At 36.4% G+C, this 24,690-nt stretch overlaps 1 protein-coding gene across 2 annotated transcripts in view; it reads left to right on the top strand.

Annotated features, from left to right (window-relative positions):
- Nucleotides 1-24,690, top strand: part of TRAPPC3L (trafficking protein particle complex subunit 3L) — an 83,800-nt gene that overhangs the window by 6,095 nt on the left and 53,015 nt on the right. For both annotated transcript variants that reach the window (XM_001379515.5, XM_007484460.3), the window contains 2 exons: nucleotides 717-814; nucleotides 4,367-4,466. In XM_001379515.5, the coding sequence (XP_001379552.2) occupies nucleotides 717-814; nucleotides 4,367-4,466 (198 nt within the window). The remainder of the gene's footprint in view (nucleotides 1-716; nucleotides 815-4,366; nucleotides 4,467-24,690) is intronic.

The raw sequence follows: 24,690 nt of genomic DNA, 5'->3' as shown, positions 1-24,690 counted from the left end.
AATTCTATTCCACCATCCTTCAACTTAGGAATTGTTTTAGTATTAGGGAAACCTCAAGCCCTCTCTCCCTTCAACTTCTTATCTTTTTCCTTCTCCCAAATAATACCTCTTACTTAAACTTAGAAAAGAGAGAGTGCTTTGTTTGGTATACCAAGACACTTTTGAGCTGACTTCAGTGCTACCAACAGAATAATCAACTAATAACTAATAAAGCGGGAGGGAAGGGAAGAGGGAGGTAGGACAGGGAGGGGTGAAGTGAGGAAAGAGGGAGGAGGGAGGAGGTTAGCAGATCTGACCTTGAAATGATCATCTCTCACTTAAAATAATCCCCTAATATAATGTATAATTACCCAGATCAAATTGCTTACCATATCTGAGAGGGGGAAGGGAAAGAAAGGAAGGAGACTACTTGGATCTTATAATTTTGGGAAATGTATGTTGAGAATTGTTATTACATGTGATTAGGAAAATAAAATATCCCTGAATTTAAAAAAGAAAGGAATTATCTGAGTTTCAAAGAACTGTAGTGACTTGCTCAGAATCACTAGCTAGTGTCAGAGATGAGATCTGAACCTGCTTGACTCCAAGCCCAGGGCTCCATGAGCTACTGAAAATTAAATGATTTTGTACTATTCCATAGGAAGCAGGGAAAAATTTTAAAGTATTTTGTTCTTAGTTTTGCACTTTGACATAAATGCCATTTCTTTTTCTAACAGAACAGAGATCTCTTTGTACTTACCTATGGAGCTCTGGTAGCCCAGTTGTGCAAAGACTATGAAAAGGATGAAGATGTGAATAATTACCTAGATAAAATGTAAGTAGAAGATTCTCTTGCATTGTATATTAATTATCCATTTTGTTTATCTTAAAAAAAAACACATTTCCTACTTCTTTTCCAAGATGTTCATTTCTGTAACTCTTTTCTTAAAATAGGAAAAGCAAGATTCCCCAAAAAATCATTTGTGTGACTGGCAGAAGTCATTAAAGGGGAGGTATTTTTTCACAATTATAATGTAAAAAATATTTTTCCCCTTTGAGTAAAAGCCAAATAAATCTTTGTCATTCAGTTCTACCAAAACATGGTGGAATCGATATAATTATATAAGAGATATATGGATTCATCATAAATTCTCATTTACAGAAAGCTCCTTTTTCAGGCAATGTGAAAGCATAGTGCGTAGAGAGCCATCCTCAGGGCCAAGAAGACCTAGGTTCAAGTCCTGCCTCTCCCACATACTGGTTGTGTGATCCTGAAAAAGTCATATAGTGTTCTGGCAACTCTCAAACTTTCAGCTATAGGAGATATTCTGTATTGATAGAAGTTTCCTCACTAGGGATTTCCCTATACCAGTGATATTACAGGTTCAGGCCCTATGCTTATTGTTTCCATATAATTTCCTACATTTCTATTAAAGCTCCTTCTGTTTGTCCTTCTTAAAAACAAGAACCATCCTCATTCCTAATAAGAAAACTCTCCCAAGTATCCATTTTCTCAAAATCATTCACTAGCAGTTAAACAGTTAAACAGTTAAAAAATAACACTGGTTTTGAACAGGGTTCAATCCCAAGTAATCAGAGAATGAAATAGCAGGTAGTGTGTTTTATTGGACATCTCATTTGTAGAAACGATATCAAGGGAACGAACAGTAAGATGACCCTTAAGATTTTTTAGGCATTCCTGATTGTATAGGAGAAGAAGCCTTGGCATTAGACCTTCCTAGTCCAAACTAAGATATTGGCCTAGCATTGTAGCAATTCAACTGATCACTGGAACACCTTCAATTTAAAAGGTTTATGGGGGATTCAGAGAGGACTAGCACCTCTGGTGCAAGAGCTTGCTGAACCCTTTTCAGGGATGCTCATTCGCCTTTGATATCCACCTCCAACTCAGCTCTCTCACCTGTGGCTCCAAGAGGCTGTTCCTCGCCATGGTAAAATTGTCTTGGCAGATGGGCTAAACCAGGTTGAGGCTAAAACAACAGGTATCGAATCTGACAGTGAGTCAGGGGGATGTCTGCCTGAAGTGAAGACTTCCCTGGTGGCAGCTATGAAGGAGGCTGAGGCAGGGGCTGGGGAGCACTTAGAGCTTGGTCAGACCAAGAAGATGCCAAAGTCATCTGCATCCTGTGCAATTGCCAGTTGTCTCAACTTGATGACTCTGGAAGAGAGATCGAGACTGATGACTTTGTCTTCATTGGTCCTCTTCAAAAACTAACAATGAATGATAGGAATTACTAGAAGAGCCAGTTGGTTTTTGAAGAGGCAGAGGAACTAGAGACCAAACTGTCAACATTCACTAGATTATGAAAAGCAAGAGAGATGCAGAAAAAATAAACACCTACCTCTGTTTCACTGATTACATTAAATGCTTTGACTTTCTTCCATCAGAATGCTATCATCTGCATATCTGAGATTGTTGATATTGCTCCTGGTAGTCTTAATTCTGGCTTTTTATTTGTCCAGCCTGAAATTTCACATATGTAAGTTAAATAAATAGGGTGAGAGTATATAGCTTTGTTGTACTCCTTTTCCATCTTAAACAAATTAGTTGTTCAAATTGTTGCTTCTTTACAAGGTTCCTCAGAGGACAGAGGATTGTGATCTGGTATTCCCAGCTCTTTTAGGACTTGCAACAAATAATTTTCTGTGTATTTTAATTTTTCTTATTTGTTTTTATTTATTGAAATGTCATATTCATGTATTTATATTTTGGATTTATTTTGTTTAACATCATTTGCTAGATTATATAATTAATGAGGCTTGCCTCCAGAAAAAACAAAAGCACAGCTAATGAGTTTGGGGAGAAGAATGGGAAAGGTTTATAATTTCATCAAATTGCAGTTTGGCAATACCGTATTGGAGAGTTGCCTGGGATGCTGAAAGTACACAGTAGATGTGTGTCAGGTGTGGGATTTAAATTCAGGCTGGTATTCTGTTATTCCAAGTTGCCTCTAGATGTTGAGATATAGGGGCCTTAAGTTAGTTCTTTTTTTTTTCCTTTTAAACCCTTATTTTACATCTTAGAATCAACACTATGTGTTCCTTCCAACACAGAAAAACAGTAAGGGCTAGGCAATGGAGATTAAATGACTTGCCCAGGTTCACACAGCTAGGAAGTATCTGAGGCCAGATTTAAACTTATGACCTTCCATCACTAGACCTGGCTTTTAATACACTGAGTCACCTAACTGCCCCCAAGTTAGTTCTTTATTTGTTCTTAGAGTAACACTCATTATCTTCTAAGGATTGAAAAGAATTGATGCAACAAAAATCACATAAATTTCGTTTGTTTTGGTTATTTTTCTTTGCTTAATAATCTTGTATTATATTTGTATTCTTTTATGTAACTAAAGGTATAAAATGATATTATTATTTTTAGTTTTACCTTTATTTAATTTTTTAATAATAATTTTACACATAAGTTTTCTAAAGTTATATGATTCATGTTGTCTCCCTTCCTCCTTGCCTCCTCTCTCCTGGAGTTGACAAGTAATTCAGTAATACATGTATTATCATGCAAAACATATTTCCATATTATTAATTTTAATAAGTGAATATTTTTATAAAACCTAAATCCCCAAACATATACCCAAACAAACAAGTGATAAATCATATATTTTCATCTGCATTTCTACTCCAATAGTAATTTCTCTGGAGGTAGATAACATTCTTTTTTGTAAGTCCTTCACAATTGTCCTAGATCATTGTACTTCTGTTAGTAGAAAAGTCTGTCACATTTGATTGTTCCACAATATTGCAGTTTCTGTGTATAATGATATCTTGGTTCTACTTATTTCACTCAGCATCAGTTCATGTAGGTCTTTCCAGCTCTTTCTGAAATCATCCTGTTCATCATTCCTTATAGTATAACAGCATTCCATCACCATCACCATCATATACTACAATTTGTTCAGTCATTTCCCTATTGAGGGACATCCCTTTAGTTTACAACTATTATTATTACTATTATTTGTAATAATAGCAACTAGCATTTATATAGCATTCAAAGAATTGCAAAGAAATTTACATATGAAACCTCATTGTTAACAGAAGGAACATCCCTTTTTAGCTCTAATTCTGAAGGATGAATGAAAGTCAAAAGGGTAGTGAATATTACTGAGATTTAGTTCTGTTTCAGGACTTCCTGATGAATCCATGAAAACATGAATTCCACAAAATTATTCTTGATATGTGTGTCTCTATCATGGATATGAGTAAATTGAATCTAGGAAAATGTGCATTGACATAATGTGTACATACCAGCAGAACCAGATGATCACATTTATCAAGCACAATTTTAATAACATTCTAAATTACCAGATACTGCTTTTGACATTCATCTCTTTTTCTTTCATCTCATCCACAGGGGTTATGGCATAGGAATACGACTAATAGAAGACTTTTTGGCTCGTTCTTATGTAAAAAAATGCCATAGCTACTCAGAAATTACTGACCTAATTGCACAGGTAAATATTCTTTAGTTCCATCATATCTATTTTCATAATATTTAATTCTATGACTGCATTTTGTATCTTTGAAAAGTCATATAAACTTTGTTTGGAAGGGACTTTAGAGGTCATCTAGTCCAACTGGTACCTCTTTAAACATGAGTCTGCTCTACAACATCCCTGACAAGTAGTTATCCAGATGTCATGTGAAAACTTCCATTGATGAAGAATGGCATTATTAAAAGAAGCCCTGTCACATATAAATATTTTTGTCCAAGATATTAGGGTTACATAGCCAAATATGGATTTATATGATTGGAAAAGATTAAAAATAAGTTTATTCTTTTCCCTTAATATCTCTGGGTCATAGTTTTAAGAAACTAAGCCAATGAGAAATTTTAGAAATCATCTATCTATCATCCATCCATTCATCCGTCAATCCATCTATCTATCTATCTATCTATCTATCTATCTATCTATCTATCTATCTATCTATCTATCTGTAAATATGTGTGTGCATATATATGAACAGATTAAATGTATGTGTATATTCATAAACACGAGATATATTCCAAAAGTCTTATGACAGTTTTAAGCTATCAAAACATGTGTGTGTGTATGTGTGTGTGTGTGTGTGTGTGTGTGTGTGTAATAGCTGATGTTTATATGACACTTTAAAATTTGCAAAGTATTTTACATTATCTCATTTTTGCAATAACTCTGTGAGGTAGGTTCCATGGATATTATTATCCCAATTTCAGAGAAGAGGAAAATGAGTTTTGAGTTCATTAACTTTCACATCATTACATAATTATCATCAAAAGCAAGATTTAAACCCAAATCTTCCCGACTATAAACTGAGTCCTCTATTCACTGCCTCTATGTTTAATAATTTATTCCAAAGTTGGAAACAAGTGCCAAATAAGATCACAAAATAATGAAATTTATTATAATAAAGAGATTGCTGAATACTAATGTATCAGTCATTTCCAAATGTGTACGGTGTACATTCAGCCTATAAACTTGTTAGGGAAATGATCAAACTTAAAACCAACTGAGAAGAAAGGATAAAAGTGAGATGAAACACTATGCAACTGAAGTAATTCCAGTCTAAACTAATTAAACAAGGTGTTGATGCCACCCCTGAAAGGGAAATGGATAAATTTTTTTTTAAAATTTGACTGATTACCACCATTTTCTAAGGAAGTCTAATCAATGTGAATCAATTATTGCAGCAGGGAACCCAGAAACTGCTGCGACCAGCAAACATTTGATTTATGTCTGCTCATCATAGGAATTTAGTGTTCTCACTGAGGCTATTAAGTACAGAGTTTAGGTGGAGAAGAAATTCCCTATAGATGATAAGGATCAAGTGGAAGAGATCTATTTGCTTTTACTTGCAGATTACATGGTGCTTATTCCAATACTATGAAGTTCTGTAATTGCTCAAAAGAGTTCAATCAGTAAAAAACAAAGCAAAACAAAACAAATAAAAACCAAAACGATGAAGAATAACCATAGTCCAGATCATGATATTTAATGACATGGCTAACCCATAGTCCCTTAGTAAATTTCTACCTTGGACAGCCATGGAGGAAGGGCAATAAATAAGGAATCCAGTGGGCTGGACTGCATTTAGGAAATTGTGCAATGCTTTTAATGATCCCAAGCATCAACCTGAAGCAAAGGCTAATCCTTTTAACAACAGTATTCTTCTCCTGCTACTATATAAACATGAGTCATAGACTATCACAGTTGGTGAAGATTTCTCATTACAGGTCACCCAAAGGGCAATGGGCAGTATGGGTAAGCCATAACAGATTAACAACAAAGAATGGTCTTGGAAAAGTGATATAAAGGATATCATCAGAGAAATATCTGAGGTGGGCTGGTAATGTAGTGAGAGTGAAAAATAACTGAAGAATATCCTACCATTGGTATCCATATAATAGCAAAACTAAAGGAAGCTTCCTAGCTGTGTAATCCTGGGCAAATCACTTAACCCCCATTGCCCAGCTGCTCTTCTACCTTGGAACCAATACTCAATATTGATTCTAGGAAGGTAAGATTGTTGTTGGTTTTTTTTTAAACAACTAATGGAAGGCCTATGATGTGTTGGGCAATCACCTCTGGAGGATCTATGAGAGGATATATATATATATATATATGCATACATATAATATATATCTTTATATATACACATACATGAGTTACTCAGAATGATAAGGTAAGATTTGGGATCTCCATCCCTGGGGAGAGTACCCCCATCAACAAGAGCACAGATCCATCAAAATATAAGAGTATAGTTATCATAGCTCAGCTATTTTTCAATGTGTATTGGATAGAGTAGATATCCTGGCTCAATTGGAGGATAACATTATTGATTGTATCCAGTAGATCATTCGGGTTCATTCCATTTTCAAGTAGTAATCATTGTGCTTGATTTACTATAGAGGTTCGTACTGTTATCGGCCATACCCATAAGTCATAGATACTTTCAGCTCAAGAGCCAATCACTCAGCGCTTGACCAAAATTTACTTAAAAATAATCCAGAACATTTTTGTCTCATTTACTGAGTCAGGTAATACTGATGGTTGACATAGCATTAAATTAAAAATAATACAACCCAAGGAAAAACAGGTTTATAGATCTTTGTGCCAACAGAATTTTAAATGGCAATTTATAAGTTCATGCAATTTAGAAGTAAAAGGGATTTTAGGATCATCTAATCTACTCCTCTCATTGTTCAGAGACCTAGAAAGGTAAAATTTCTTATGAAGTAAGTCATATAGTAAGTAGCAGAGTAATTTTTAATTTTTGTTATTCTGAACTTGAAAGACATTATTTATTATGTACATTTCTATGTAAAAAGAACAGAAAGAGGCTTGCATACATGAAGCAATAAATCTCTTTGAAAAAGAACTTGTTTTTTGAAAACATAATAAATTCTACATGTTAGTTTCAAAACTTTCCTGATTGCCTGAACTTCCTTCTGTTCTTTTCTGCATGTGATTTTAAAAAAATTGTTTAATGACCTTTTTTCTTCTTTTGACATTCTTATCTATTTCTCGTTTACCAAAATTAAAATTAGAAACCAAAACTAAGAATAAAATACTTTGAATATATAATATATGTATATATTTTTGAATGTATAATATATACTTATATCTATATATATCTATGATGATTTGTGAGTATTCAATCTACATATAGTACTTTACACTCTCTGAAGCTCAGGGCATCTAGAAATTTAATTCTTGAGGACAATTGTATATTCCTTATAATATCCAGCCTTCTGAAGATATAGTGAAATAGCATTACCCAGTAGCTTAATTACCTAAAGGGTTTTTTTTAGATAATCAAGCTAAGAAAGAGAAGGCTGAATTATTTCCATGAAAAAATAATTTATAGTGATGAAAAGATGTTTTATGTTCTATTGAGTATAAGTATTTCAATTTCAGTATGAAGGATACTTATAAATTTTCCAACATTAGTTGCTAATTTGGATTCTGCTTTATTTAAATTCAAAAAGTCCTTATTAGACATCCACTATGTACCAAAGTACTGTGCTAGGATCTGGAGTTATAAAGACAATCCCTGTCCTCAAAGAGCTTATATAACAACTGAACACAGGTATGTGGGAAATGGCCCATAGCAAGCACCTAGTAAATACTTCTTACTTGATTGATTAGTAGATATTGTAATAATTAAATGGATTGTAGAGGACAGAAGAGATATAGAGGATAAGGAAGGTTTTGTAACAGGGAATAAAGGAGTTGAAAGAGAGAGGGAATATGGCTACTGTGAGGTAAAAGGAGAGAGATGCCCCCTGCTTAGAGGCTATCTTTGAAAATTGGGTTTCCCAAGAAATGGGCCACCTATGATAGCCTGAGGGGATGCCTTCTCTATTGGTTGATGTTGAAGATACCCCAGAACAGGTAAGCACGGACCCTCCTGAGGGACAAGCCTCCTAGTAGACCAAGATCACCCAGCAGGGGGTCCAAAAAGGACTGTTTGGGTTGAATGGCTGTCCTGAGGCTCAGCTACCTCTATGTTCCCCTGAAATGACAGTCCTCTTATTTGATTGTGGTTATTTAAATAAAGATGAATTTTAGTAGCAAGTTTGGATTGGGGAGGTATCAGGGAAGAGGAAATTGAGATTTTCCTAGATTAGGTTTGAGTCTCAGTTTTTGAGCTGAGGCCAGGCCTTGCAGGCTTGTGAAGGGTTTCTTTTATTCCTGTCTATGCTAAACTATGCTAATTTTCTTAAGTTCAAAGTCTTTAGCAGTAGACAGAAAGAGGAAGAAAAGGTTCTGACCTTCAGAGCTGGTAGGGCCTGTCTCTTTGGGCTAATGCCCCTAAAGACTGGCCTTAAGTTCAAATGGCTCCCTTTCAATCCATTTGTTCAATGACATGATCACAGGAATCCAGGTAGAGCACACAGTTGGGAAAAGTTCAGGAATAGAAGAACTTCTATCCTGAGACAGGGAGAGAGCTCCTTCCAGTCTGAGGGCCAGGAAAGAGAGAGCATCTCACGAGACCAACTGACACTCTCTCAAGTTCCCTTCCCCCCACCAACTGTCATTTTTGTCGATATCTTCTTTTCTAACATTCCAACTGCTATTTGTTCCACCTAAGTGGCAGAAAGTCCAAAACTTGCTTCAATTTTCCTTTCTATAATCATCCCCTTTTTTTTTGTTGTGACCTTCCCAAGGTCACTTATTTTTATTATACTTACCAATCTACTAAATCTAATTTCTAACTGTTCCCCCCAAAATAATAAACTTCCCTCAATTACTCTATCACTATCTAAGTAATTCTATGCAGGAAAGTTTGGGTAAGGATAGTTTTAGGGTTTTACAATAAATTCAGTACATTAAATGTTTGAACAAAACCATTAAAAATTTGAATCTTAGTGCGAATACTACTTACTCTTGCTAAGTTAACCTAATACAAACATTTTTCCTATTTTATATATCTATAATTATTGCAAACTATTTTATCTATATATTTACATTAAACTCAATTTCAGCATCAGCTTTACAATAAACAATTAAAATTTTACTATCTGCAAATGCAACTTGTCTATTTCTAAGTATAATTAACTATTTATACTATGCTTAACTTACTCCTAATCTATTCCCTAATTATTATTACTATTCTCTAAATTCCTAGTCTATTCTATAACTTAATCTTATGTACAACATATATACATACTATGCTAAATATTTACATACTCTATCACTATGATACTAACCTAATTATAGTATATGCATTATTTATAGAGATTATTTACATACAATACAATAATATACATAGTTCCCTAATCTTGATGTCAATTAGAATATATGCAATGTAATTTTGGTGAATAGAGGAGAACACTAGGGAAAGGGGAATTGGGAAAATGCTTTTGTAGTAGTTGAGCCTTGGTGAGGGCTAGGGATTCTAAAATGAAAGTTAGGAAGTAGTGTCTTCAGGGCTTAGGCTATGGACTGGTGAAAAGGCACAGATTCAGAAGATGGATCTTTTTTTTTTTTAATCCATGTGCATTAACAATATTAGTTTAAAGCTTTCTCTCTCTTCTAATCAACCCTAGTTTGGGCAACAAGACTGCATTTGGAGGAGATATATGAATTCTTTCTTTTGGCACTTTGTTCCCTTTATTTGTTAGTTCTAGGCAGTTTTCTTGTATTATTTCTTGCGTAATGTATTCAGGTCCTGAACTATCATGTTCTTCAGGGAACATTTGATGTTAAAGTTGTTTCTATGCATTCTATCTTGAATAGCATTGTGTTTTACTCATATAGAGATCATGTTTTCTTTCATTATTATTATTTTTGGTTTTCTTCCCCCTTTTAGATAGTCTTTTGCTTTTGTTTAGTTGTATTTCCAGTAAATTATTCTCTCTTTCCCATCTTTGTAGAGATGGATCTGAGCTCCAATTATTTCTTCTATGCAGGCTTTACATTTTGCTTTCATGATTCTCTTCTCTCCCTTAAGTAATTAAGGAACATCTTGATGCTATTCCATAATGTTTTGGGAATCCTATGTGTACTTTGTCTCTCTGTAGCATTGGTTGTTGATTTAATTTAATTTGTATTGCAATATTCATTTAGAGATGTTTGGACTCAGATATCTTGCTAAACATTTTCCCTTCTGTTTTACTATCTTCTTTGACGATTTATCTGATTGCACTAAAGGTTTATTACTGAATTGTTTTCCTCTAGACATCTTTGGCAGTTTGTTTTCCTCCCTTATATTCCCCTGTCATTCACTTTTTGACTTCTGCTGATAGTGGATTTCTCAAGGACTAGATCACAAAATTTCCCTCAGTGGGAAATTCACTTTTCAGTGGGTTCTGAATCTCAAGTCTCCCAAGTCTGAATCTCAGTTTTGGACTGTTATTGTTGTGTAACCTTTACCAAATCACTTAATATTTTTCTGACATAGAATGTACCTGTATATGTACATATTGTCTCCCATGATATACGCTCCTTGGGAACATAGACTGTTTAACTTTTGTCTTTGTACCCTTGGTGGTAAACACTGTGCATGCTTCATAATCAATGCTTGTTAAGTGATTTAATGATACACCAGGAGTCTCTGTGTTCTCATAAGGTCATAGATTTAAAGATGGAAAGGATTTTGAAGGTCATAGAGTATAACCTCCACATTTTACAAGTGAATAAGAATTGAGGATCCAGCCCAAGGTCACAAAGTGTCAGATTTGATACTCCGCCTTTGTAAAACAGGTATGATAATATTTGCCCTACTTGCCCCAGAGGATTGTTATAAAGAACAAATGTAATAAAGCAGTAAATGAAATAATGAAATGAAATGATGTTAAGATACTTCACATTAATGTAAATATAACAATGTCTTTGAATTTACTATTTGAGAGTCTGACCAGTTATATATTTTGAGGTTCTGTGGGGTTCTCAATCCCATGAAGGATGGAGATTTTCCTTCTTTAATGTTATCCGTGTGAATCCCTATTCTGGTATGGTATACACACACACATACACACACACACACACACACACACACATTCACTGTTAACCACCATCATAAGAACTTTGGTTCCATTTAACCAGTTGTCACTGATTTGATTTTACAAAGGGATATTTCTAATGAAGATACTGAAAGAACAAGTACAAAGATTACCTTCCAACCCTTGGGCGGACATAATTCCCCTATATCTCCTTGGTTCTTACAGAGAATGGGTTCAGATTTAACACAATTTCCTCATAACACTCACCCTACCAAAGTCACATTCAAATTCAGCTTGGCCAATGGATGGATGAGTTTGCATTTCTATGACTACTGGATTGGCCAACGTGGGATGCTCAGGATTTGGTTCCTCATCATCTGGATCCCAGAAAATTCTGGCATGAATTTCAGCTCCTGGACCATGAGAAATTCACTCTCCAAATCTTTCAAAGCTCACAAAGTCATACCAATCCCTTTTTGCTTTCACCTAAGAAAGGAAGGACAATACAATGAAGTAAAGAACAGAGACCTCTTTGTGGCTTCAGAAAAGGCCATTCCTAGGCTTCCTCCCTTACAGTATTCTTTCTCTCACCATAAACAGCATAGCAGAAAAGAGTCAGACCAAGAGCACACCTCTGAATGACTAGTTCCTTTTAAAGGCATCTTGGTTCTGTTAGAATCAACCATCCACTTCTTTGTTATAATAATGGCACTCGATGGAAACATCTGCTCCTGCTCCAAAATGGAGAACAGGACACTTCCATTATTTATCATCATGCCTTTCCAGAGACAGTCTCCTCAGATTTTCCACCACAGAGATGATTGCATCAGCTCCCCCCCCCCCCCAAGCATAAAATGCTCCTAAATCCCTTTTGTAATCAGTGATTAACAACTATTCTTTTAGCCTTCCTTCAAAGCAGTATTTTCCAAACCATTAATCATTCTCACCCCCTAGCTGATGACACCTAGTGAATAGATTTTCCTTTTGATACTGATAAAAGGTTAGACTTTAGTTACACACCCAGTGACTAATACTTTATTTTTTTTTAATAGAATGCCCGGCATTAAAATGCTAAGAGCCCTTTACCAGTAATGTCTCATTAATCCTCATTCTACCCCTATGAAGTGGGCAGTTGCTTGTTTAACAGGAGATCAAAGTCAGAGGAAGTTGTATTATGACTATAGTTGTATACTATTAACAGGGTCACTAGTAAAGTCAAGTAAGAGTGTCCCCCGGACCCATGCTACATCAGATCATGCTGATACCAATTGTTCTGAAAGGAGTCACTAATCAGTTAAAATCCCCCTTCTGCAGGAAGTCCATTTAATTCTAGTGCCTTCCCTCTCTTGATTACTTCCCATTTATCCTGTAGATAACTTCTTGGAACATACTTGTTTGCATGTTGTCTCCCCCACTAGATTGTGAGTTCTTTGAGAGCATTTGCCTTTCTTTGTATTCCCAATCTTAGCATAGTGCCAGGTACATAGTAGGGGCTCAATCAGTCTTCACTGATTGACAATCTCCCAAAATATTAAGAAACTACCACCCCCACTGTGTTCACAACATCCCAATAACTAAATGAATGAAAGAGAATTGTTCATCGGAAGGGAACTGAGGAGGGCAGTAACACGGAAACACCAGCAATTCCTGGCCTCCCCAGGAAGACAGAACAACAACTGCATAGAACGGACAATCTGCCTGGGGCTAAAATCTCTGAACACCAGACAGAGATAAGAAAAGCTAGTCCTCCCCACTCAGATAGAGATGGCAAACTCCACAGAAGCACAAAAGTCCCCAAATTCCAAGAAAAACAAGAAGAAGGGGGTGACTTTGGACACATTTTATGGAGAAAAAATACAAAATACAGAGGAGATAGAAGAGGAAACACAAGCAAATGCTCTGAAATCTTCCAAAGGAAATGGAAACTCTCCACAAACCCATGAAGAATTTGAATCAGAAAGGATCAAAAAGATGGAAGCCCTCTGGAAGGAAAAGTGGGAAATAATGCAAAAGAAATTCATGCATCTACAAAACCAGTTTGACCAAATTGAAAAGGAAAACCAGGCTTTAAAGGCCAGAATCAGGCAACTCGAAGACAAGAGCAAGAATTAATAAAGCAAAACCAAAAGACCAAGAAATTAGAAGAGAACATAAAATAAGTCACTGACAAGGTGACAGACTTGGAAAATAGAGGAAGAAGAGATAATTTAAGAATAATTGGACTTCCAGAAAAGCCAGAAATAAACAGCAAACTCGACATCGTTAATACAAGATATAATCAAAGAAAATTGCCCAGAGATTCTAGAACAAGGGGGCAATACAGCCACTGACAGAGCTCACAGAACACCCTCTACACTAAATCCCCAAAAGACAACTCCCAGGAATGTAATTGCCAAATTCCAAAGTTTTCAAACAAAAGAAAAAATCCTACAAGAAGCCAGAAAAAGACAATTTAGATATAAAGGAATGCCAATCAGGGTCACACAAGACCTTGCAAGTTCCACTCTGAATGATCGTAAGGCATGGAACATGATTTTCAGAAAGGCAAGAGAACTGGGTCTTCAACGAAGAATCAGCTATCCAGCAAAACTGACTATATACTTCCAAGGGAAAGTATGGGCATTCAACAAAATAGAAGATTTCCAGGTTTTTGCAAAGAAAAGACCAGAGCTCTGTGGAAAGTTCGATATTGAAAAACAAAGAGCATGGAATACCTGAAAAGAACTGTCTAGGAGTAGGAGGGACAACATAGCTTTCTGTTACTTTTTTCATCGAGGTGGGAGTGATGAAGATGGGAGGAAGGCACCTGTAGACAAGATCACTGCATTCCTGGGCTTACTTCAACATTTTTACTTCCTTACAAGAGACCACTGGCAAAGCAGGAGTCGTCTGTAAATGTAGGACATGTCAAAACCGAATCACCTGTAAAGTGACAAAAGCCCCAAACTACTTCCTCTCTTTGGCATCCAAAGCTTACCTGTACATCAAAACACCTTCCCTTTCGGGCTTATGGCATATTATTGCTTCTCGCGTATTCTCTGGGCAGGGCAAATCAGCCACTAGCTGCATCTCCTGCTTTCTTGGCTTTGCATAAGTTGTTGTCCTCCAAGTAATCCACCCATTTGCTCCTCACTTCTCCCTCCTAGATCCCTGCCAGCTCCCAAAGTACAGCTCGGATGGTCCTTCCCTTCCTGGAGCCCTTGAATCGTTTTGTACAGACTTGGTACTTACTTACATGCCATAAGTTCACGGGATGTGTCTTCTGGGACAATATGACTCCTTTACAGGCTGGGCCTTTTTCATTTTTGTCTGGGTATCCCTAGCACCAAGCAGAGGGGCTTGCAGATATTGGGCTTCAGTCACCCTTGACAACTCATGAAGTGGTAGATAATAATTAATTCCATAGTAATTGGATTATTATAACAAAATTTTATTTGCACACACACAAATACATGGGCAGAGAAGGTGATGGACAGGCCTGTGACTTCAATGATGTGACTCAGGCCTGGAGAGGAATCTCCTTCTACCATATAGGACAGCAACTATTCTTTGAATCCAAGTTGTTGTGATTTGCCCAGTCAACTCACAGCTGTACATCATACATTATTGATGTTGTTCAGGTATTTCAGTTCTGTCTGATACTTCGTGACCTCCTTTGGGTGCTTTCTTGGCAATAACCCTGGAGTGACTTGCTACTTACTTCTCTAGCACATTTTATGGATAAGGAACTGAGGTAAACATGGTTGACTGACTTGCCCAGGGTCACACAGCCAGAAAGTGGCTAAGGCCAGACTGGAACTTGGGAAAATGAGTCTTCCTGACTCTCTGAGCTGGCCCCCATATCCAATACACCATGTAGGTGCCCACAATTGGTTAGGTCTGACTTTTTGGTGTGAAAAGTGTTTTATAATTATGTTTATGGAATTCATTTTGGTGGGTCTTGGCAGGTAGACTCCCAAGTATTTTCTACTGTCTATAATTATTTTAAATGGAATTTCTCTATCTGTTCCTACTGTGAATTTTAGATTTTCTACGCCCTGATTAGTTTTCAAAATCCTAACAAACAGGAATGTCTACACCCCTACTTAAGGATTAAGTGTTGAGGAAGATGGCCTATGACCAACATGTGCTAGCAAGTGACAAATAAGGAACAACTGACAGACCCCTGGGCTGTCCAAAGTCAAGCTTAAGCTACCATTGGTATATGTGAGACTCGGGAAGTGATGTAAAAAAGTCTAGATATTTCGCGTCACTTCCTCTCTTGGCCTTCTTGCACAGAGAGGTGGTGTGAGGGCAGCTATTGTCCAGGTTTGGTGGTGAGAGTCCTTGATACACTACTGTGGGGAAGCTTCGTAACATAGTTCAGGTGAGGCATCTTCCCTGAGCTCTCTTGGAGTTTAGGCTGATTCTTTTTTTTTTCTTTACCTTTCCAAACACTATCATCTTAAGAAGCCAAGCTAGTTTTTATCTTCTGAGGAAGCCTCGTGCCTGAGTTCTCTGAACTCCCCTTGGTTTAGGCTAAACCCAAGAAATCTTATACCCCTTTCCCTCTCTCTTCTTAATTCCTTCCCTCTATATTAATTAAACCACCATAAAATTCCCAAACTGACTTGAGTATTTTTACTGGGATTGAATTAATCCCTGGCAACCATTAGTATAATATATTCAGTCAACAACCCCTAAATTTAGCCCTAACACTACTGGCCTTTGTTAGTAATATATAGACATGCTAATGACTTACAAGGGTTTATTTTATTCCCTGCAACTTTGCTGAGGTTGTCGATAATTTTAATTAGTTTTTTAGTTGATTCTCTAGGATTCTCTAGGTATACCATCAGATCATCTGCAAAAGGAGATAGTTTTGGTTTCTAATTACCAATTCTAATTCCTATGATTTCTTTTTCTTCCCTAATTGCTAAAGGTAGTGTTTCGAATACAATATTGAATAACAGTGGTACTAATGGGCATCCTAGCTTCACCCCTGATCTCACTGGGAAAGCTTCTAACTTATTCTCATTACAAGTGACTCAGTAGACAAGTGTTGGGCCTGGGCTCAGGAAGACCTGAGTTCAGATGTGACCTCAAGACACTTACTAGTTGTGTGACCCTAAGCATGTCACTTAATCCTGTTTGCCTCAGTTTTCTCATCAATATAACAAGCTGGAGAAAGAAATGGCAAACCACTCTGGTATCTTTGACCAGAAGATCCCAAAAGGGTTCATAAAGATTCAAACACAACAGAAAATGGCTCAACAACAACATGGCACTCTTAAGTAAATTTTTACTGTTCTGATGCTTTCCAGTGATTTTAATAGGAATGAGTAATGTTTTTTGTGAATCGTTTTTCTGCCATCTATTGAGAAAACATAAAATTTTTGTTGGTTTTGTTATTGATATGACCAATTATGATGACAGTTTTCCTAATATTGAACCAACCCTGCATTCCTGCTATAAATCCCATGTGGTTCTAGTGTCTGATCCTTGTGAAGTATTGCTATAATCTCCTTGCTAATGTTTTATTAAAAATTTTGCATCAATATTAAAAAAAATAAAGTATGCACCATTTAAATTTTCTTTAAAAGTTTTGTTTTGGGTGATTTAATTTACATTTCAACCATAAGCATTTGCATTCAATTGTGCCATTGATTTTTATATCACTCAACAGAAAATCATTGCTTGCATTATTTAATTAAGGTAAAAATTTCAACTTCAAATTCATTATTAGATTTAGAGAGCTTCCTTTTTGCTTCCAAGATTAAGGACATGCATAACCAACAGGTCCAGTCTATTAGATTCCAGGGCTGTACACTAAAAGTCTGACAATCAGGCATCATCAGACTTTGTAGACATTTTCTTCAATTTTCATTCAATCTACTGGAAGTAACTATAATGTATGATGTATGCAGAAAAAGACAATCAGTCTCTGTCACTCGGATCTAAGTAGCCCACAATCAGTATTGATCTCACTTGGGAAAAAAGCCTATCCTGCTCTTATGCACTAGTTTATGCAAAGAAAACTGTCATATATAATCTGTCAAAGACAAACTGCTCAGAGGGTAGCTTTTTGGAAGATTTATCTACAAAATGTAATATAATGACTTTCTAAAACCTGTTCCATATCCTCTGGCTTCCAATGTTCACTTTGCTCACCAAAATCCATTGGAAGTATAAGATCTTTGTGCAGAGGGATTATTTTATTCTTTGTATTCTATCTCCTAATATGCCTAGCACATTGTAGTAGATGTTTAATAATAGATGTGTGATTGATACTCATTTTTTGATTAAACAGTACATAATATTCCAAGTTATTGACTCAATCTTTGGATAAAGTAAAGCAAATGTACATTTGACAGTGTTTTAATCTGTGCTGGTGCTGAGTGAACTTGGGAATTCCAAGCTACAGTCATTGTAAGCTCCTCAGATGTCTACCCCATGTTTGGCATCATTATGGATAGCCCCTGAGATCAGAAGGCTACCAGATTGCCCAAGGTGAGGTGAAATGGCTCAGGTCAGAAATGGAGTAGGCCAAAGCTTCTGTGCCAGTCAGCAGTGGGTCCCACTCAGGGACAGTTGTAATTCTAGCCTGGGTAAAATAGGGAAATCCAGGAAAAAAGAAAGAGAAGGAAGGAAGGAAGGAAGGAAGGAAGGAAGGAAGGAAGGAAGGAAGGAAGGAAGGAAGGAAGGAAGGAAGGAAGGAAGGAAGGAAGGAAGGAAGGAAGGAGGGGAAGGAAGGAAGGAGGGGAAGGAAGGAAGGAGGGGAAGGAAGGAAGGAAGGAAGGAAGGAAGGAAGGAAGGAAGGAAGGAAGGAAGGAAGGAGGGGAAGGAAGGAAGGAAGGAAGGAAGGAAGGAAGGAAGGAAGGAAGGAAGGAAGGAAGGAAGGAAGGAAGGAAGGAGGGGAAAGAAGGAAGGAAGGAAGGAAGGAAGGAAGGAAGGAAGGAAGGAAGGAAGGAAGGAAGGAAGGAAGGAAGGAAGGAAGGAAGGAGGGGAAGGAAGGAAGGAGGGGAAGGAAGGAAGGAAGGAAGGAAGGAGGGGAAGGAAGGAAGGAGGGAAGGAAGGAAGGAAGGAAGGAAGGAAGGAAGGAAGGAAGGAGGGGAAGAAAGGAAGGAAGGAGGGGAAGAAAGGAAGGAAGGAAGGAGGGGAAGGAAGGAAGGAGGGGAAGGAAGGAAGGAGGGGAAGAAGGGGAAGGAAGGAAGGAGGGGAAGAAGGGGAAGGAAGGAAGGAGGGGAGGGAGGGAAGGAGGGGAAGGAAGGGAGGCTGGGAAGAAAAGTTTAAATTACTTTTGAATTCAAATCTATGTATTTTTTGCCCAAGTAGTCTAGTATCTTCCCTACCCTGTGTCTTCCATTGATATAGACACAAAACAAAGAAAATTTGACAAAGACCTCCATAACTCTTTGATGAGTTTACAGGAGGAGCTAGATCATGGGGTCAGATATTAGACACTGACAACATCTTAGAAGTCAGATTTTGACTTCACTGGGCCCCTCATTGCATAGAAGTCACCATTACAAATAAAGGCAAATCTATTTTTTTTTACTTTTTTTGTCATCTAATTTCTTCTGTGAGGTGAGTGAGCTCTCTGCACAAATACACTTCTCCCTCATCCCCAATCCTGCTCCCCTCATCAATAATATTTTTATATCTTACCTGTGAAATTGCCTTGGGACACTATTATGTTAAGTGGCTTGACCTTTCATCATCCAACCAGTATGTGTCAAAGCCAGGGCATGAACCCAAGTGCTTTTGGCTCCCAAACCTATCCATTATTCACTGCATCATACAGAATCTCTTTTTTATGCTAAAATTATTTACTTTATTGCTTTTACTGCCTGGAGAGATTTAGTCTTTTGATATCTTTCAAATTAATCCACTGCATTTTTATTCCTAAATTCTTATGATTTATAGTTTAACTGAATATTTGCCAGTAGAGCTAGTCATTTATGTTTGTAGCCTAGATATGATTTACTTAAAATTAGATTCCTTCAGGTAACCCAATGGATAGAGTGCTGGACCTGGAGTCATAAAGATCTGAGTTCAAATCCTATATTTGACACTAATTGGCAATGTGACTTTTGACAAGTCACTTAACTTTGCCTCAGTTTCTTAATATGTGAAATAGGGGCAATAATAATATATAGCAATGGGGATCAAATGAAGATACTTTGTAAAACTTAAAAGAACAGTACAAATGCTAGCTATTAGAATACAGGATCAGAATCTCACCAAGTCACGCATGAAGAAGGAAGGTACAGAGCAGAGGAAAGTACAATATGGCTTTCTGGGTATTCACATACCTTTATATAATGGAATGAGCCTCCCATAGATTGGAGTAACACATTATTTTGCCTCCTCGATCTTATGCTTGGTTACTCTAAAAGCCTTATGACTAAGTGTAGGTTTTGGAAAAGCCTGTCATTCTATACTATTATTAATTCATTTATAACTTATAGAAACACAGACTCAGAGTTGGAAGAAATCTTATAGGTCATCTAGTCCAATTGCATCTCCTCATCTTATAATTGAAGACACTAATACCCAGAGAGTATAAGTTACTAGTAAGGCAAGCAGCAGTTAAGATTTGAACCCAGATCCTCTAACTTTAAATAATTTTTACTAAACCATCTACTTACTACTTTTACAGCTAACTTATCTAAGGTAGAACGATGGACCTTAAAGCATTTCTTTGTCAGGGCAGTTTATGAATGTTCTCTATTCCTGCCACAGTTCTAGATATGAATGCAACTTTCTCCTCTACTCAAAAGTGCATCTTCTTTTTGAGCCTAAAAAAGGAAGAATTCAACTGAAGAGCTTATTTTAAATATGGTACCGCCTGATACAATATAAAAGATGTTGACAACGGAGTTGGAGAATCTGAATTTGAATCCTGAACGTTACTTGCTACCCAAGTACTTTAGTCATGCCCCCTCATCTCCGTGTACTTCAATTTCCTCATCTATTCATATGAAGGGTTTGGACCAGATGATCTCAAATGTCCCTTCTAGCTCTAGCTCTATGATCTTTTTGTCTCAAAAAAAGACCATTTTATCTGTCAAATACTGATGCCTCAACAATAAGCATTTCTTCTCCCTCCCCCCTCCACCTCAGACTTGTGATTTCATTGGCATAAATAAAATGCCTTGCTGCTGAAAAAACTCCCACTACCAATTTAGCTTGGCAATTGCTCTGAAATTTATTATTTATAACATTGCTTGGGACAATAAAATGTTAAGTAATTTGCCCAGATCCAAATGTAATTAAAGTATGGATCATGCCTCCATGAAAATTACACTCTAGAAGGGTGGTTGGGGGCAAGATATAGTATAAACTTCATATATACTGCAGGTATTAAAATATATAATAGCTATAATTCAGGATTCAATAAATAACATGATAGGAATAAAATACAAGGTCAAAGGAAGGAGGAAAGGAAAGAAAATTCTAGTAAAGGTTCCAAACATGATTAGAATTATGGAGCAATTCACAGAAATAAAGTTAGGAAAGGAAGTGGGTTTGAAGTTAGGGAGGGGAAATATTAAGATCTATTTTAGAGATTTCCCTTATTCCCCAATTTAAACCTTCAGCTCAAGCTAGACCTGTCTCACTATAGTGCCCAACACATTTTTATACTCATTTTACTCTCTAAATCTCAACTTATATTATACTTCCTCAAACTTCTTTTCTTCTTCATTCATTCAAATCCTAATCAGTCTTCAGACATTAGCTCATCTCCTTGAACTATCTTTGACAATGTACCTCATAGTGACTTTTTTTTTCTTCCTCTGATATAGTAAATTGGTTACTATCTGCACCAGTCATTTTAGCATTTACATATGACCTTATTTTATTGCCCATTTTCTCTGGTACATATTTATTTCTTCCCAATTCTTCTGTAAGCTTCTATGAAGTATTGGCTATATTTTTTTCTTAGTTTTTGAAACATGCAGGTTCATAGAATCACAGAATGTTAGAGCTAGAAGGACCCCTAGAAATCATCTAGTTTAACCTTCTTCATTTTACAGAAGAAGGAACAGAATCAGAGAAATTAAGGGACTTGGCAAAAGGTAACATAGCTACAAAGTGATGGAGCTAGAATTTGAACCCCACTTCCTAGGTGTATGACCCTGGGCAAGTCACTTAACCCCCATTGCCTAGCCCTTACTGCTCTTCTGCTTTGGAACAAATGCACAATATTGATTCTAAAACAGAAGGTATGGATTTAAAAAAAGATTTCTGCAGATGGGTCATTCATTATATCATAAAGCTACAATTATTCTTTAAGCAAACTCCTGGGAAATTTTTTAAAATATGTGAGACACTCCCATGAACAGATTCTCTGTTTCTTAAGTCTAAGTATTTGTGACACCTAAAATACTTATGGAGCACTCTCCATGTTTCTCTTTAAAATTCTACCATTTCCAATCTTCTCTCATTCCTTCTGATACTGGGAATAAAGTATTGGTTACCAAGAATATGATTTTAATATCTTTCTTAACCCTCTGCAGCTTCTGAGTGTCTAAACCCCAAAATGGCTTCTAATGAACCTTTTAACAAATAAAGCATATCCTAGGCATGTCTAGGGTCTACAGATAGCAAAAGTAATAGCTAAGAAGAGGTAAGCCTGGAGCTGGACTCAGCAGGGCAACAGGAGCAGCAGGCATGGGAACCTACACTGGGGTGTCTGGATTCACAATGAATATTTGAAGCCATACATCTTGAATTCTGTTTTGTTTGTTTTTCTCCTTTCTTTGTATCCCTAGTGTTTAGCACAGTATCTGGCACATAAGCATTTAATAAATGCTAATTTACTGATTCCCCTTATATCGATCTTTCTTGTAAACAGCCCAATCCAATGAAAGAGAAACACTGAGATTCTAGATACCTCAGACTAGCTAAATAGTAATGCACAATAGGCTGGGAGTGCCCATTCAGATGGCCCATAACATGAATCTGGGGAGTGTTTCCTCTCAGCTTTCTACAAAACATACATCTTGCTATCAGCATTTAAAAAAAAAATGGTAGCACCTATCATTATCCTAATCATGGGAAACAAGTTACTAGTACTTTCTTGAAGAAAGGAATAATTTGCCTCCAGAAAAGATCTTGCCAGAGATTTGTGATTGCTCACCCCCTTTTTCTAATAACCCGTTAAAATAAAATGAAACAAAAACCTGGTCCCAATAATTTTCCTACTTGTTTCTGTGTAAAAGAGAAGAATCAAGATGACTTCCTTAAACACCAGATTTTGTTCTGCTAATCAGCTTGTCTTTATAGCATTGGCTAAATACTTAAGTGACCCAGGCCATATCTCTTTCTCAATGAAAATGCCAGGATCAACCTTTGAAAAGGGGAAAGCAATTACTGACTGATTCTTATGTCAATGACCCTTTTACATCACCCAATACAAGTCTGTGTTCTCTTTTAGTTTTTGTCACTTAAATTTTTTAAAAATTAAATTAATATTTTAATATTTATTCATCTTTAAATATTTTTCCGTGGTTACATGATTCATGTTTTCTCCCTCCCCTCTTTTCCTTCTGGAGCTGACAAGCAATTCCAATACATGTATTATCACTGGATACCTTTTTCCATATTATTCATTTTTGTAATAGAGTAATCTTTTAAAAAACAAAACCCCATCATATACCCATATAAACAAGTGATAAATCATGTTTTCTTCTGTATTTCTAATTCCACAGTTCTTTCTTTTGATGTGGATAGTGTTCTTTCTCATAAGTCTTTGGGGATTGTCTTGGATCATTGCATTGCTTTTTTTTTTTTTAGTAACAGTCAGTTACATTTGATCATCCCACAATATATTCAGTTACTGTGCATAATGTTCTGGTTCTGCTTCTTTCACTCCACATCAGTTCATAGAGGTCTTTCTATCTGATATAGAAATCAAGCAGTTCATCATTCCTTATAGCGCAATAGTATTCCATCACCATCATATACTACAATTTGTTCAGCCATTCCCCAATTGAGGAACAACCCCTCATTTTCCAACTTTCTGCCACCATGAGGAATATAGCTATGAATATTTTTGTACAACCATTTTTCATTATTTCTTTCAGGTGCAAACTTAGTAGCAGTATTGCTGGATCAAAGTGTATGCATTCTTTTAAAGCCTAATTTCAAATTGCCTTCCAGAATGGTTGGATCAATGCACAACTCCCCCAGCAATGTATTAATGTCCTAATTTTGCCACATCCCCTCCAATATTTATTTTTTTCATTTACTGTTATATTGGTCGGTCTGCTAAGTGTGAGATGGTACCACAGAGTTGTTTGTATTTTCATTTCTTTAATCAGGAGGGATTTAGAACACTTTTTCTTGTGATTATTGATAGTTTTAATTTCTTCATCTGCAAACTGCCTATTCATATGCCTTGACCATTTGTCAATTGAGGAATGTTTTTTTTTTGTATTTCAGTCACTTTTTGAAGTGTAATTATATATGTTAAGCACAAGTTGCCTTCTCCAAAGGACCTGCTGCTGAATTTTGTTGTTTTTTTTTTGCACAAATATCCTCTGTCCATCACATAATTGCCAGTTAAACTTACATAGATTTTTAAAAGTTTTCATTAATGGTGGAGAAAACCCAGTCTTCTGAACTGTATGACTTGTTCATTAAGGGAGGAAGTTTTAAGTGTTTGGTTATTATTGGGAGTGCTATAGTTAATTTAGTAATTTATTGTAATCTACATATAATTGTGGAACACACAAGTCCAATTGGTCCATTAAATTATACCTACAATGGGCGTGGTCTACTTTAATACAATTTAATATGTTGAATAATTTAATATACATTTAAAAAATATTGATCAAGTTTCCCTCCTCACTGGGGCTATCTTATGTGTCAAAGTCTTGCCTCTCCAACAAGATGGCAAATTCTGCGAGAACTATGTCATATGCTTCTTGTCTAGCCCACCTACTACTTGGCAGGTGGACACTCTAAAAATACTGGTTTAAGTGAGAAGAGAAAATTTGGAAATATTTTCACGAAGTAGGCTTCCTGTTCCATCCAGCAGAGGGCAGTAGCGCATATTCCTTGCTATGGGGCACACCCTTTCAACCAGACTGATCCCGTTTGAGAAAAATCTTTGCTTAATAAAAAGATATTCAGACAGCAATCTAACACCCACTTATTCGAATCATTTATTAAGTTCCTTCTATGTGCCACAGTCACTGTGCTAGCCACTAAGAGTAGAAGTACAAAAAGCAATAGTTAATACAATGACATCGAGAATAATA

This window comes from Monodelphis domestica, chromosome 2 (genome assembly GCF_027887165.1).
Source record: "Monodelphis domestica isolate mMonDom1 chromosome 2, mMonDom1.pri, whole genome shotgun sequence".
In the NCBI taxonomy this organism is placed as follows: Eukaryota; Metazoa; Chordata; class Mammalia; order Didelphimorphia; family Didelphidae; genus Monodelphis; species Monodelphis domestica.
This window is presented reverse-complemented; position numbering and strand designations above follow the sequence as displayed.